Here is a 14,139-nt window from a genome sequence, read left to right on the forward strand (position 1 = left end):
ACAAAATATATCCAATTCTGAGCTTCTTCAGTATTATTAATTTTACCAGTGCTATTCACAAGGAATACGATACTACACCAAATGCATGCCAAAAATTATTTTTTATAAATAAGACACAGAGCTATCTATATTAAGCCAGATATTAAACTGGTTTCTGCTCTGTGGAACCTACTATACTCTAAAACAAGCATTCACTCAAAGGTAGGGTTTTAGGAAACATCTGCCTAAAAGCTTTTAGTGTTCTGTGGTATAAATAAGCTCATAAAAATCAAATGTCTCATTTCTACTTGATCATAAGAACTTTTGGAGTCTTGTCTTAATTCTGCTTATGTGTAGCTGCATGATCTCTGAAAGCTCCATGCCTTATTTTCCTCATCTGACAATGTATTAGGTTTTAGGTATAAAGTCATCTTCCTCTTTTAGCATGTTAAGACCCTCAAGTACCTATAAATTTAGTATTTGTGACATTAAAGCCTTTCTTTTTTTTTTTTAAAAAAAAAAGGTAATGTAGATAATGTACACAAAGCAATACAACTTAAACTTCCCACTTCCATCTGCAAAATTGAAATGAAAAGGAGAAAGCAATAGCAAATATGGTGCTGTAACTAATTAATTTAGCAAGCTTTTAAACTGTTAGAGAAAATAAACATTTAAGTAGTACCATAAAACCTTTTAAAATCCCTATTATAATATTTCTATAATTTCTTCGTAAGTAAAACACTTTAAATGTGCTTGAGTGATAATATAATTCAAACAATATTCAAATGAAAACACTACCACAAAGGAAATTACATGTAAGCATACTATTGTCTTTTAAACTCAGGAAAATAGGTCAGAGTCATAATCCTTTGTATTCCCTAATAACCACAACTTTAATGACAAAACACATTTATCATCTTTGTAGACAAGACAGCACACTTTTTCTGATTATTATTACTACTAATAAGATGCCCCTTTATATACATCAAAAATTTTTTAAAGGGAGTTTTCAGGATCTGCCTTTAAAAATCTATCTTCTCAAATATAAACATAAGGTATCCCTTATGTAATGCATGATACCCAAACATATATCAAGTTTTACCTTGGCTTGTAGAATCTGTATCAATTTCCTTTCTAGTTGACAAATCTACAGGTTTGTCCACAGTTTCAGAGGAAGTAGGTGGTGAACTAATCGATGTGGTAATCGAATCAGGTTCTTCAGATTTACAGACAGAAGGTACCACCACGTCAGTCCCACCTATTGATACACTTTCAGTTGTGCTAGATATTTCTTCTGTATGAGATTTCTGCAAAGAGGAAGTCACAAAATATTATGCGATTTAAATACTGATTTACAAAAATGATTATATAATCTATTTCAAAAGGAACTGAGAACTTGAACTTCTGGAGAAGACAGAATAAACACACTTCACCCTATCTCTCCTCAAAACCTACAACTAGATGCCTAGACTGAAACATAAACAGCAACTCTAAGAAGCCTTGGAAAGGCAGATAAAAGAAGGAAGAATAAGGATCTTGAGACCAGAGAGAGAAACTGGTGTTAAGATCCACATGGAGTTTTTCTGCCACTCCTATAACCCAGCCTGGGTGCTAGAGCAGCCGAAAAAACTGGAACTGCCAATGGCAAAATGTCATAAAAAGAGGCTCTACTTTCTTCTCAAGTGCACGTGAAACATTCACCAAAACAGATCTCACAAAATTTGTAAGAACTGAACCATAAAGGAATTAAACTAGAAATCAATAACAGAATGATATACAAAAGGAAAATCAACCAAATATATGGAAATGGTATAGTAGCATCTAATGCACAGATTAAAAAGAATGTCTCAAGGAAAATAAGGAAATATTTCGAACTTCGTAAGAGAGAAAATACCACATATCAAAACTCGTCGATTGCAGCTAGAAAGTGCTTAGAAGAAAACGTACAGTATTAAATACTAGAAACAAAGAATGATCTTAAATTCGTAATTTAAGTTTGTTTTAAATGAAGAATCTATGCTGGGCACAGTGGCTCATGCCTGTAATCCCAGTACTTCGGGAGGCCAAGGCAGGAGGATCACTTGAAGTCAGGACTTCAAGACCAGCCTGAGCAATGTAGTGGAACCCCATCTCTACTAAAAACGAAAAAAGGGCAAAATAAACCCAAAGCAAGACAGAAATAATAAAGAAGATAAATCAATAGTATTTTTAAAACCTAAGAAAACTCCAGACACAGTTTCATCGGTGAAAAGTGCTCAAACATTTAAAGGAAAAATGGCACCAATTCAACACACCCTCTTCCAGAAAACAGCAATACAGAAAATACTTCTCAATTCATTCTATAGTAAAGCATTACCATTTTTTAAAGAGGCTACGTTGTTGTGTAGGCTGGAGAGCAGTGGCTATACACAGGCACAATCATAGCGCACTGCAGCCTGGAACTCCTAGACTCTGGAGCCATTCTCCTATTCAGCCTCCCAAATAGCTGGGACTACCCATACACATCACTGAGTCCAACCAGCATTACTCTTACACAGAAACCAAAGACAGTATCAGACAACTACCAGTATCCTGATAAATAAAAATCCAAAAATTTATAATAAGATTTATACAAATTGAATGCAACCATTTATCAAAATTATACTATGACAAAGTGAAGTTTACCCTGGAATGCAAACTCAGTTTTCTGAACATTTGAAAACGCAATGTCATTCACAGATTTAATAAAAAGAATCACATGACTGCATCAATAATTAAAAAGTTTTGGCAAAATTCAACATCCATTTAAGGTAAAAACGTTAGGTGATGATGTGTCAGTATAGATTCATCAACTGTAACAAATGCATAATCTTTTCTTTCCGTAGAAATTTTAGGATTCACTTGTGTATATTCATAAAGAATTCCTGGTGGGGTTTTGGTTGGTATTGTGTCAAATCTATAGATCAATTTTGGAAAATTGATATTCTAATTAATTTGAGTGTTCCAATCCAAGAACAGTAGGCCTTTACATTTATTGGATTTTTTTTTTTTTAATTTCATCAGTGTTTTGTGGCTTTTGGCACATAGCTCCTGTGTAGAACAAAATTAAAATTCCTTCTTTCCTGGCCATAGCTGACTGGTCTAGACCCCATTTAGTAGCCACAACCTATTATTACTATTTGGTAAGAACATTCTAGGTTGGGCCTGGTGGCTCAAGCCTGTAATCCCAGCACTCTGGGAGGCCGAGGAGGGTGGATCACTTGAGGTCTGGAGTTCAAGACCAGGTCTGGACAACATGGTGAAACCCTGTCTCTACTAAAAATACAAAATTTAGCTGGGTGTGGTGGCAGGTGCCTGTAATCCCAACTACTCAGGAGGCCAAGGCAGGAGATCTGCTTGAATCTGGGAGGTGGAGGTTGCAGTAAGCCAAGAGTACACCATTGCGCTCCTGCCTGGGCAACAAGAGCAAAATTCTGTCTCAAAAATAAATAAATGAATAACAACATTCTAAAGTTTACTGCACCAACAAAGGCAATGGAACTAAAAGAAAATTTTATTAGACATGTTCTTACTTGAGCATCCTGAACTTTTTGAAGCTCTGACTGAAAGTCTTCCCCATTTCCATTGTCTTCATCAGTATCACTACAGACTCCACAAAAAAAAGTAGATGGAAGTTTTAACGTATCTGCTTTTGTCTTCTCTTCAACTGTTGGTTTCTTTTCCCATACAATAATACATTCTTTTTCATTATCTGAAAAATGAGTACAACACAAGCAAATGAAATTAGATGAAGCCCAACTTCTCTACAATGGTAGTCATCAATGTAATCTACAGACTTAGGTAACAAGACCTGTATGTGCTAATGAAGGACAAGGACCACCCAGGAAACAGTATTTTTCACCTAATGTTAAGTATTTTAAATCACCATGGGCATAGTAAAATTGATAACTAATATCAGACTAGGTTATTCCTTCTAAATAGAAGACAAACATTATAAATGTCCTTTAAACTTAACATACCTGCTGTATTTTCTGCCAAGGGTCTACATTTTTCTGAGCCATCCAAATATAGTTTTCCATTAAGTTTCTTGACAGCTGTTTCGAAATCTTCATCTTAAAATACAATTGATTAAAACAATTTCTAGTTAATTTTGGGGGGTTTTCCTAGTTTAGGAACTATCTCCAACTTTACCCTCTCTCTCACTCTCATTTGAATTGCAGCCAATTTTATATCCTTAATAGTTCTCTTACTGCTAGAGCTTTAGCTCAGCCTCTCACCTTGTTTAAACTGCTCTACTATCATTTTAGCTCATCTTCCAATCTCCTTGTCCCCTAAACCTATCCTGTACACCACTGCCCAGCTGATTCTATTGAGACTTGAACTGCCCAGCTGAAAAACTGTTATGGCACACGAAGTTTTCCATTATAACCTTATCTGCCTTATCTCTCTCTTCCGTATCTTCAGGACTACCGCAAAATTACGATTATTTTAAACCACCTCAAAACACATGCCTGGCACATTAGCCATCCAAAAAATGCTTGCTTAATGATTACAGTCCTTTTGTTCATTATATCCATTGACTATTTTACACATACACTTAGGGTAAATATCTATCTATAAGAATATTAGTGATAAGTTCTAAGAGGCAGGCTTAAAATAATTAAACTATACTCCCAATTTTACTAGGATATTAGTGATAAGTTCTAAGAGGCAGACTTAAAATAATTAAACTGTACTCCCAATTTTACTAAGATTAGTGGGAACAGAGTGTTTTTGAAATAACAAGTTTTACCATCCTCCTCTTCTTCACTAACATAATCTGGTCTATTCTTGTAGCAGAAGAAAGTTGGAGGAAGTTTAAGTTTGGTTGCAAGGGCTTTCTGCTCAGCAGTTGGAGTTAGTTCATATACAATGAGAACATCATCATCTGAGGGAGAATCTTCAGGTTTTTTCTTCTCTTTTACTGTAATACCATCCAAAAAAAATTGACAAAGATAAGGTATTCAGAATTGACATTAATACTCTAACTTAAAATAAAAACCATGGAACTTAACCAGAGGTTAAAACATCATACTGATAAAAATACATATACTTTGATGCACACAGAAATGTATGATAATCATTAGCATCCTGATTGAGTGTTCTACCAAAAACCCTTAGTAAACACAGAATCTATTTAAAACCAAAGAAAACAAACAAACAAAAAAAATCCTGTTTACTTAATAGTCACTGAAAAGAATTACTACTAATTTCTAGAATTTAAAAAGCTATTTTTTAAAGTGTTGTCTAACTATACTTAGCATACAATAATTTACCAAAATATCCATGCATATGCAGCAACTGAAAAAAAACCTTAAAACATAAGCAAGTATTAGTAGACACATGAAACTAATCCAAAGCCAACTGTGATTAGTTCCTGTAAGGAAAGTTAACAATTGCCAAGAATGGAAGGGGACTAGAGTTGCATCTAGTTTGCCTACATCTAAGCATGAAAATTAAATAAAAACTGTTCTATGAGTAACTAACACTATAAAATCTAAGACCATTCATACGGCTGAAAACAACCCAACCCCAGCCACCATCAATGCAAAGGGCAAAAAATTAGAAAGAGAAAAAACTTCTATATGCCACCTGTTCTGATCTATTAATGTAAAGAATTTCTGGCTAAAGGAATTTAATAAAGTAAGCTGGTTGTGAAGCATCCCATGTATACCAACTGGTGACAGGGTAACATTCTGAGAGCTATGCTGTCCAATATGGTAGCCTACTCACATTCTATTAAAACCTCACAGAGTGGCTGGCCCAAATCAAGATGTGCTAACTAACACTAAGTGTAAACACACACACTGGATGTTGAAGACTTGGTGAAAAAGAATAATGTGAAACACCTTATTAATTTTTATATTAATTTTAGAAGTTAAAATGATATTCTGGACATAAGGAGTTAAACCAAGTATATTAATAAAATTACTTTCATCTGTTTCCTTTTTAACTGTTTCTTTTTATTCTTTTTAGTATGTCTACCAGAAAAATTATTTATTTTTTTTAAGAGATGCAGTTTTGCTCTGTCACCCAGAGCTAGACTGCAGTGACATGATCATAATTCAATGAAGCCTGGAACTTGTGGGCTCAAGTGATCTCTCTGCCTCAGCCTCCCAACTATCTGGGACTATAGGCACAAGCCACTGTACCTGAATGAAAATTTTAAAATACATACACAGGTTATATTTTCTTTCTCTTGAATGACACTGCTCTGGAAAACCATTGCCCTTCCTTTTACAATGCTAAATTTGTCCTTCTCCTTCATTATAAACAAAAACTTAGTATCATTTCCTAGCTAGGAGAAATAAAAGTACACCATAAGATACAGATTCTTGTTCCACTTCTGCTATTACTCAGTAAAGACACCTTGGGTAAATCAGAGAGCCTCTCTTGCCCTCGGTTTATTCATGTCTGAAGTATTCATTTCTAAGGTCCCTTGGGACAATGACATTATCAGATTCAAAACAGAATAAGGCTCTTTGTTCTACAGTAGTGTACAGGCACATTCGCTCTTAGGTCAGGGATTCTTAACCTAGAGCTCACAGAAACTGTATGCAAGTATACATCCACTTTTAAGTTCATACTTTCCACATTTCTCAAAGACTGTATCTTTAAAAATAAAAGATTAAGAGCTGCCTTAGCTAGTAATAAAACTGGTATATTTAAAAAAATGAAATCAGAGACTGTTACTTAATCATTGTACTTGTTTGACATGGCTAAGACGTGTTACTGGTCACTAATGGTAAGATCTCACTTCCCTAACATTGTTCTTGAAGGCCTTCAACAAATCCTACTTCTTGCTCCACTCTAGTAGCAACACTTCTAAAAGTGATCTGTGCAACATATATAATACAGAAACTGTAGAATGGTGGCTGTCAAAAATGAGGTTCATTTTCAAATACAACATTAATCATGCACAAAAGAACACCCCTACAGGGACACTATTCCATGTTGTATACATGCTGTTGCCACTACATTTGACTACTGGCAGACATTAGTTGCTAAAGATAAACGTTAGATAAAACATAGGTCTTCATTGAGCAGACTTGAAATAACAGAGCAATGAAGAACAAATCAGCATCTGAGAACATTTAAAAAACCAACCAACATTAAAGGGTGTCATGCCACCAGTCAAAAGGTACTTTGCTTAAAGTGGCATTCTCTAACATGCATGCTGTAGTGTTAAGTACTTAATTTCACATAGCCACAGTTATTAATACTTTGCTAAGGGCTACCAGCTTCTAAAAACTGCTGTTATCTCATATTGAGAATGCTAGTTCTATACCTTTGCTCTCAGGCTGTGAGGGAGGGGTGCTAGTCCAAAAGGCCGTGGGATTAGATTTAAAAAGGCTAAAATTAAATCCTAGAAAATAAAGAATATTTCGTTTTCTTAACATTTTGGGAAACAAAATGAATATGCTTATAAAACACAAAAAGCCAGAGTCCCTCAATTTATACCACCAATCTGTTTGTCTTACATGTTCATTTATCCCTGTAGTTTCATTCTTTGCTCAGTTAGTAAATGAGAAGGACTACATACAATATACAAAATGAGAACATCTCAATACCATGTTCTTTGTTTTTTGGAGACAAAGTCTCGCTCTGTCACCCAGTCAGGCTGGAATGCAGTAGCATGATCTCAGCCCACTGCTACTTCCATCTCCTGTGCTCAAGCAATCCTTCTGCCTCAGCCTCCTTAATAGCTGCAATTATAGGTATATGCACCACCTCGTCTGGCTAATTTTTATATTTTCGGTAGAAACAGGGTTTCACCATGTTGGCCAGGCTGGTCTCGAACTCCTGAGCTCAAGTGATCTACCCATCTTGGCCTCCCAAAGTGCTGGGATTATAGGCGTGAGAAACCATGCCCGGCCTCAATATCATGTTTTCTGGTGAACACTAAAAAAAGACACATGTTAATGCACAAGATTCAAGCACGAGTCCATATACTATACTGAGTTCTTTTGCTCTGCCCTAGCATGATAGAAGTACATTCCAGTTACTGAAATTTCTTAAATTAAGTTCTGTTGCTCTTTGAACCCTCACAGTGAACTTATTAAGGGAGAAAAAAAAATTGCTCAACTATTTTTGGGGTGCTCACAAAGCACCATTTACATCCCAACATTAGTACCCTACAGAGTCTGTATCAAGCTAAACATTAAAACAAAGAAAAACTGTACTTAACTTTAACAACAAAGTACTTACCCTTTTCTGGTGTTTTAAATGTGTAATTAATTGAAGATTCTTCCGTTGGAAAGGAAGCAAAGAGATTTTTGACTTTGCTATCTGAAGACTGTTTGATATCAGAGTTCTTTGACAATTCACATTTGTTAGGTTGTCCTTTTCTTTCAGATCCACTCTGGGATACTGAACTATTTTCGCTACTGTTACTTTTCAAAGGTGCATTAAAACTAAATCCAAACAAAGACCCAGTGGCTGAACTGTTGCCAAATGCAAATGGTTTTGATTTTTCACTACTAAAAATGCTTTTAACAGACTCTGAACCAAATACAAACTTTGGAGGAGAAACCACTGCTTTTGTTGTTGTTTCAGATGTGCCAGACACTTCGACTTCTGAAGTCCCATCTGCTATATCATCACCCTGAATTATATCTGTCCTCTCTCTTGTGGTTTCTTCTAATACAGCTACAGCAATTTTGCCACATGGTGACTCTCTGGGAGTGCTTGACCGAGAAACATAAGGTGTTATTAAAGAATCTTTTTCTTGGGCTGTTTTTGCTTCATCAAAAATTTTCTTAAATGAGTCTGCAACATCCTGTAGTTTAAAACGAACAGCTAAATGCTCCACTTTTCTTTCTCCATCTGCAAAATCACATGCAGTCCACACCCATACTCTTTCTGTCCCTTTCATATTTTGCAAGGTCATGTCTGGAGTTATTCTGTGATTGGCACAAAGTTTTAATACCTGGTCCCTTCTCATCACTATACGAACTTGTTTATTATCATAATTTTGTAAAATCTTTATATCGCCAATGCCCCTTTCTTTCCATTGACCAACATCTTTATCGTATCTGTAGAGTTTTGCCCTGTGACTAAAAACAACTTGTTCATTTTCCTCACCACTGGATACTTCAACTAGATCAGGTAAAGGAACAACAGGTTCAAAGTACTGTCCATCTCTCTCTTCTTCTTGAGTAACATCAGATTCTTCATCAGTGCCAACTGAAGTCCCACTCTGATTCAACTTGGCAGGAGACTTAGATGGACTCAAAGCAGATTTAAAACTGAAGTTAAATCCTGTTGTTGATTCACCAAAGCGGAAGAGATTTTTTCTCACGGGGCTACTGGCCAATGGGGAAGCGTGTACTGAGCTACTACTAACACTATCATCCAAAGCATCTTCCCTTAAATCATAGTTATCCCATTCTAATGTGGGCCCAGTGCTTTCAGGATTGGGTTTTATTGTTGTGTCTGAGGTACTGGTTGCACCTGTACCTAAACTCGTATTCTCTTCCTCAGTGACTTTTGTTTGATCATTTGTCAAAACTGTTTTGAAATCTTTCAGTCCACTCTTCATTTCTTCAGCTCTCTGTATTAGCTTGGCAGCTCTGCCAGTATCTACTAGTTTATGAGGAGTCTGAAGTGGTATGTCTAATAGAAGCCGCTGGCATTCCTCAAATTTCTGCTTAAATTCTTCAGCCAGCTCCGGTGTTTTAAATTTTGCTGCCAACTGCTCCAGTTTAGCATCACCATCAGAGAAATCACTGGCTAACCACATCCATGCTCTATCTGATCCAGAGAGAGGCTTCAGGTTCATCGTAGTTGTTATCCAATGATTAGCACACACTTTTAATACTTGCTCTCTTCGCATCAGCATTCTTAGTTTGCCATTGACTTCATTTTTGAGAATTTTTAAATTCCCCAAGCCCCTTTCTTTCCATTGACTTATCTCAGCATCAAATCTAAATAGTTTTACCCGCTGTGAATATAGAACTTTTTCATCTTCTTCTCCTGTTACAAGTTCTACTTTTTCGGGCATTTGAACTACTGGTTCAAAATGGATGTCATCACTATCTTCAGTCTTATAGGCATCATCATCTTTCTCAAAGTCACCTGAAGTGTTTGCTTTATCAGACATTTTACCACACTGTGATGAGAATAATTTTTCTCCAGCACCTGAAAATCCTTTGAAATTGGGGTCTTTTTTGCCAAACTGAAATCCTTCTCCTGAAGTTGATTTTGCAAGATCTGCAAATGTAAAAGTGCTACTTGTTTGGCCAAAAATCACACTACTACCATTCTTCTGGCTACTAATATCCTGAGCCTGGCAGCCACTATCATTTTCAAGAGGCTTTTCACTTTTGTTTTCTTGATTTCCTGATTCCGAAATGCCAAATTTAAATCCATCAGCAGACACAGGGACGGAAAATCCTTCTTTGGTTGACTTAAATTCTGTATTAGAAGAACCCTGAAACATAAATGAAGGTGAATTTTCTTGATCCACATGCCCAAATTTGAATCCTTGCTCTATATTGCCAAATTTAAAACCTTTTTCTGAGAAATTACTTTTAAATCCTATTCCCACCTGACTTCCAGAAGAGTCATGCAACTTCATTTCTGAGCCCAATGTGAAAGCAGAAGGAGCTTCTGCAATAGGTTTATGAGTTGATTTAGAAGCATCACAAGCCACACATTTTAAGGAAGAATTCTCATTTTGTGCATGGCAAACGCTACAATCCCACTGTCCTTCTTTCTTGATGAACATTCCTTCAAATCCACTCTTTGGAGCCTTGCCTGTCTCCAAAGAGGCAGGTGTTGAAATTGCAGAAGTTGTTTGATTTTGTTTACTTGGATTCTGACAAGCAATACATTTGGTAGCACTGGCTTCATTTCTTACTAAGCACACACTGCAATCCCACTGTCCTTCCTTCTTAATGAACATTCTTTCAAATCCACTCTTTGGAGTCTTGCTTGTCTCCAAAGAGGCAGGTGTTGGAGTTGCAGAAGTAGGTTGGTTTTGTTTACTTGGATTCTCACAAGCAATACATTTGGTAGCACTGGCTTCATTTCTTACAGAGCATACACTGCAATCCCACTGTCCTTCCTTCTTAATGAACATTCTCTCAAATCCGCTCTTTGGAGACTTGCTTGTCTCCGAAGAGGCAGGTGTTGGAGTTGCAGACGTAGGTTGGTTTTGTTTACTTGGATTCTCACAAGCAATACATTTGGTAGCACTGGCTTCATTTCTTACTAAGCACACACTGCAATCCCACTGTCCTTCCTTCATAGTGAACATTCCCTCAAATCCGCTCTTTGGAGCCTTGCTTGTCTCTGAAGAGGCAGGTGTTGGAATTACAGAAGTAGGCTGGTTTTGTTTACTTGGATTTTCACAAGCAATACATTTGGTAGCACTGGCTTCATTTCTTACTGAACATACACTGCAATCCCACTGTCCATCCTTCATAGTGAACATGTCCTCAAATCCGCTCGTTGAAGCCTTTCTTGTCTCCAAAGAAGCAGGTGTTGGAGTTGCAGAAGTAGTTTGATTTTGTTTACTTGGATTCTGACAAGCAATACATTCAGTAGCACTGGCTTCATTTCTTACTGAGCACACATGGCAATCCCACTGTCCTTCCTTCTTAGTGAACATTCCCTCAAATCCGCTCTTTGGAGCCTTGCTTGCCTCTGAAATACCAAACTTAAAAGAGGCAGGAGCTGGAATAGAAGTAGATGGACTTGGTTTACCTGGATTCTGACAAGCAACACATCTTGTAGCATTTGCATCATTTCGCACTAAGCATGAACTGCAATCCCACTGTCCTTCCTTCTTAGCAAACATGTCCTCAAACCCAGTCTTTGGAGTTTTACTTGTCTCTGAAGTACCAAATTTAAAAGAGGCAGATGTTGAAATAGAAGTAGCAGGTAGATTCTGTTTTCTTGGATTCTGACAAGCAGCACATTTTGTAGAGCTCCCCTCATTTAGTACCAAACATACACTGCAATTCCATTGTCCTTCCTTCGTAGAAAAAACAGATCTGAAATCACTGTTAACAGGCTTAGGAAGCTCTCCCTGGCCAAATTTAAAGGAAGCTTGATGAACAAAAGAAGATTCACTGTTGTTAGCAGATTCTGTATTCTGACATGCAATGCACCTAGATACACTGGGTTCATTTCTTACTAAACAAATACTACAATCCCAGTGACTTTCTTTCTTTGGAGTCATCAATGAAAATCGATCTTGAACATTCTCTGGGCCGGTTTTAGGAGTAAAAACAGTTTCACCTAATGGTGGGCCAAGGAGGTCTTTATTGCTTGGGTTTAGATTTTGGCATGATACACATTTCTTCGCAGTTGCAGGATTCTTTAATGAGCAGCTGTTACAATGCCACCAAGACCCTTCTTTCTTTGCAACTTGAAATTCAAAATTCATGTTTCCAGCATCAGATTTGCAAATATCCTTATTATCGTGATTTGTGGGTTCTTTTACAATTCTGATAGCCTGATTTGGTGCTGTGGCTACATTTGTTCCTGAGGCTTTCAAAATGCTTTGGGCTTCTTCAAACTTGCACTTAAAAAGTGCTGCTTCCTCAGGAGTTTTGAACCTAATAGCAAGTTGTTCTGGTTTTGGCAACTCATCTGCATAATCAAGGGCATGCCATACAAAATATTTGTCTGATGCAGCATTTGGTGTCAATTTCATATCTGGACTGATGTAATGGTTTGCACAGATTTTCAATACTTGCTCTCGTCTCATCAGAAGGCGAATTTTACCAGATGTTTTATGCCTCAGTATTTTCACATTGCCAATCCCACGTTCCTTCCATTCTTTTGATTCTCCATCAAAACGGAACAATTTTGCACGGTTGCAAAAGAATTCTTCTTCATCTTCCTCACCAGTTTTTACTTCTATCTTATCAGGAAGAGGTACTACAGGCTCAAAGTGAGGACCGTCATCATCATCATCCCCATGGGCACTTCCTCCATCTGTCTCATGATTCTTGTTTGCTATCTCTGCAGTGGGTGTTCCAAGTAACGATTTCCCTGGACCATGGAAAGTAAACATATCATCACTTCGCCGAAAAACAGAACTCTTTTGCTGATTTGGCCCCATGTTTTCTGTAAATGAAATTCCAGACTTATTTTTGCTTCCAAAATTGAATGTATTTCGAGGTCCAGTGGTTTGACCACCAGGAATTGGTTTGGGTCCACTATAGCTGTCTCCTTGCAAAGGTTTATCTGAAGTCAGGAGACCCAAAAGGTTTTCACTGTTACTATAAGCTGCAGGAGGAGGCTGTGTCACAACCTGTGGTGAGGAAAACGTGAAGTCACCATCATTTGATTTGAAATTTGAGTTAAATTTAAAAGGAGTTGGCTGTGTTGTATGTGCCGGTGTTGTCAAAGATGACCTTATTCCTTCACCCGGCATGGGCTGAACAAAATTAGTTTTCCCAAATTCTATAACCTTAGATTCTGCAGATCTTGAAGCATGGGTTGCAATTGGAGGTTTTGTGAAATATCCTGGTTCTGGCAAAGGTGGATTTGTGCTTGTCTGTTGAACATTGTAATTAAAGTAATCATCACTCCTGGGCGATAGAATTCCTGCTGCAGAAGACTCAAAACAACGCAATGGAGGAGGACCATACATCTCCTGAGAGAACATACACGCAGATGAGCTTTGCACTGGTGGTGTGTGCATCTGCTGCGAATAGGCATAAATATGCTGTTGGGGTGGAAGCCTATTCATGCCATAGACTGGACCCTAAAAGACAGAAAGTTAAAACATTTTGTAGATGGTCTATAAAACTACAGATAACCAAATATGAACCAATTTTCACAAACTTCAAACATGAATATTAAGTGAAGAAGATATCATTAGGGTATGTAGTATATCATTAACCCATTTATGGCAGAGGTCGCAAAATTTTTTGTTTGAAAAATCAGACCCTGGCAATGACCTTGAGCAGTAGGATATAGATAACCCCCACAAGCTTAGCATTCCAATAACGGAACACTAGGCATACATGGGTTAAGAGAAAGCCACATTACTACAAAGATACTTGCATTATATACTTGGCGTATATCAAAAATTACATTATCTTAAAATCTACAACTAAAGTCATAAAATAAATACTTTCTTCATTCCTAAACAATCAAATGATGTTAACGATGATGATTATG

The 14,139-nt window shown here is 37.0% G+C and overlaps 1 protein-coding gene across 4 annotated transcripts in view; it reads right to left on the bottom strand.

Annotated features, from left to right (window-relative positions):
- LOC101042943 (E3 SUMO-protein ligase RanBP2) overlaps window positions 1-14,139 on the bottom strand; it is a 63,603-nt gene that overhangs the window by 7,305 nt on the left and 42,159 nt on the right. For 2 of the 4 annotated variants that reach the window (XM_074400306.1, XM_074400303.1), the window contains exons 20-25: window positions 8,206-13,720; window positions 7,286-7,363; window positions 4,751-4,921; window positions 3,978-4,070; window positions 3,531-3,709; window positions 1,082-1,286 (exon numbers count right to left, since the gene is read on the bottom strand). In XM_074400306.1, the coding sequence (XP_074256407.1) occupies window positions 1,082-1,286; window positions 3,531-3,709; window positions 3,978-4,070; window positions 4,751-4,921; window positions 7,286-7,363; window positions 8,206-13,720 (6,241 nt within the window). The remainder of the gene's footprint in view (window positions 1-1,081; window positions 1,287-3,530; window positions 3,710-3,977; window positions 4,071-4,750; window positions 4,922-7,285; window positions 7,364-8,205; window positions 13,721-14,139) is intronic. The other 2 variants (XM_074400309.1, XM_003922763.4) reach the window with 1 other exon arrangement.

This window comes from Saimiri boliviensis, chromosome 1 (assembly GCF_048565385.1).
Source record: "Saimiri boliviensis isolate mSaiBol1 chromosome 1, mSaiBol1.pri, whole genome shotgun sequence".
NCBI lineage: Eukaryota > Metazoa > Chordata > Mammalia > Primates > Cebidae > Saimiri > Saimiri boliviensis.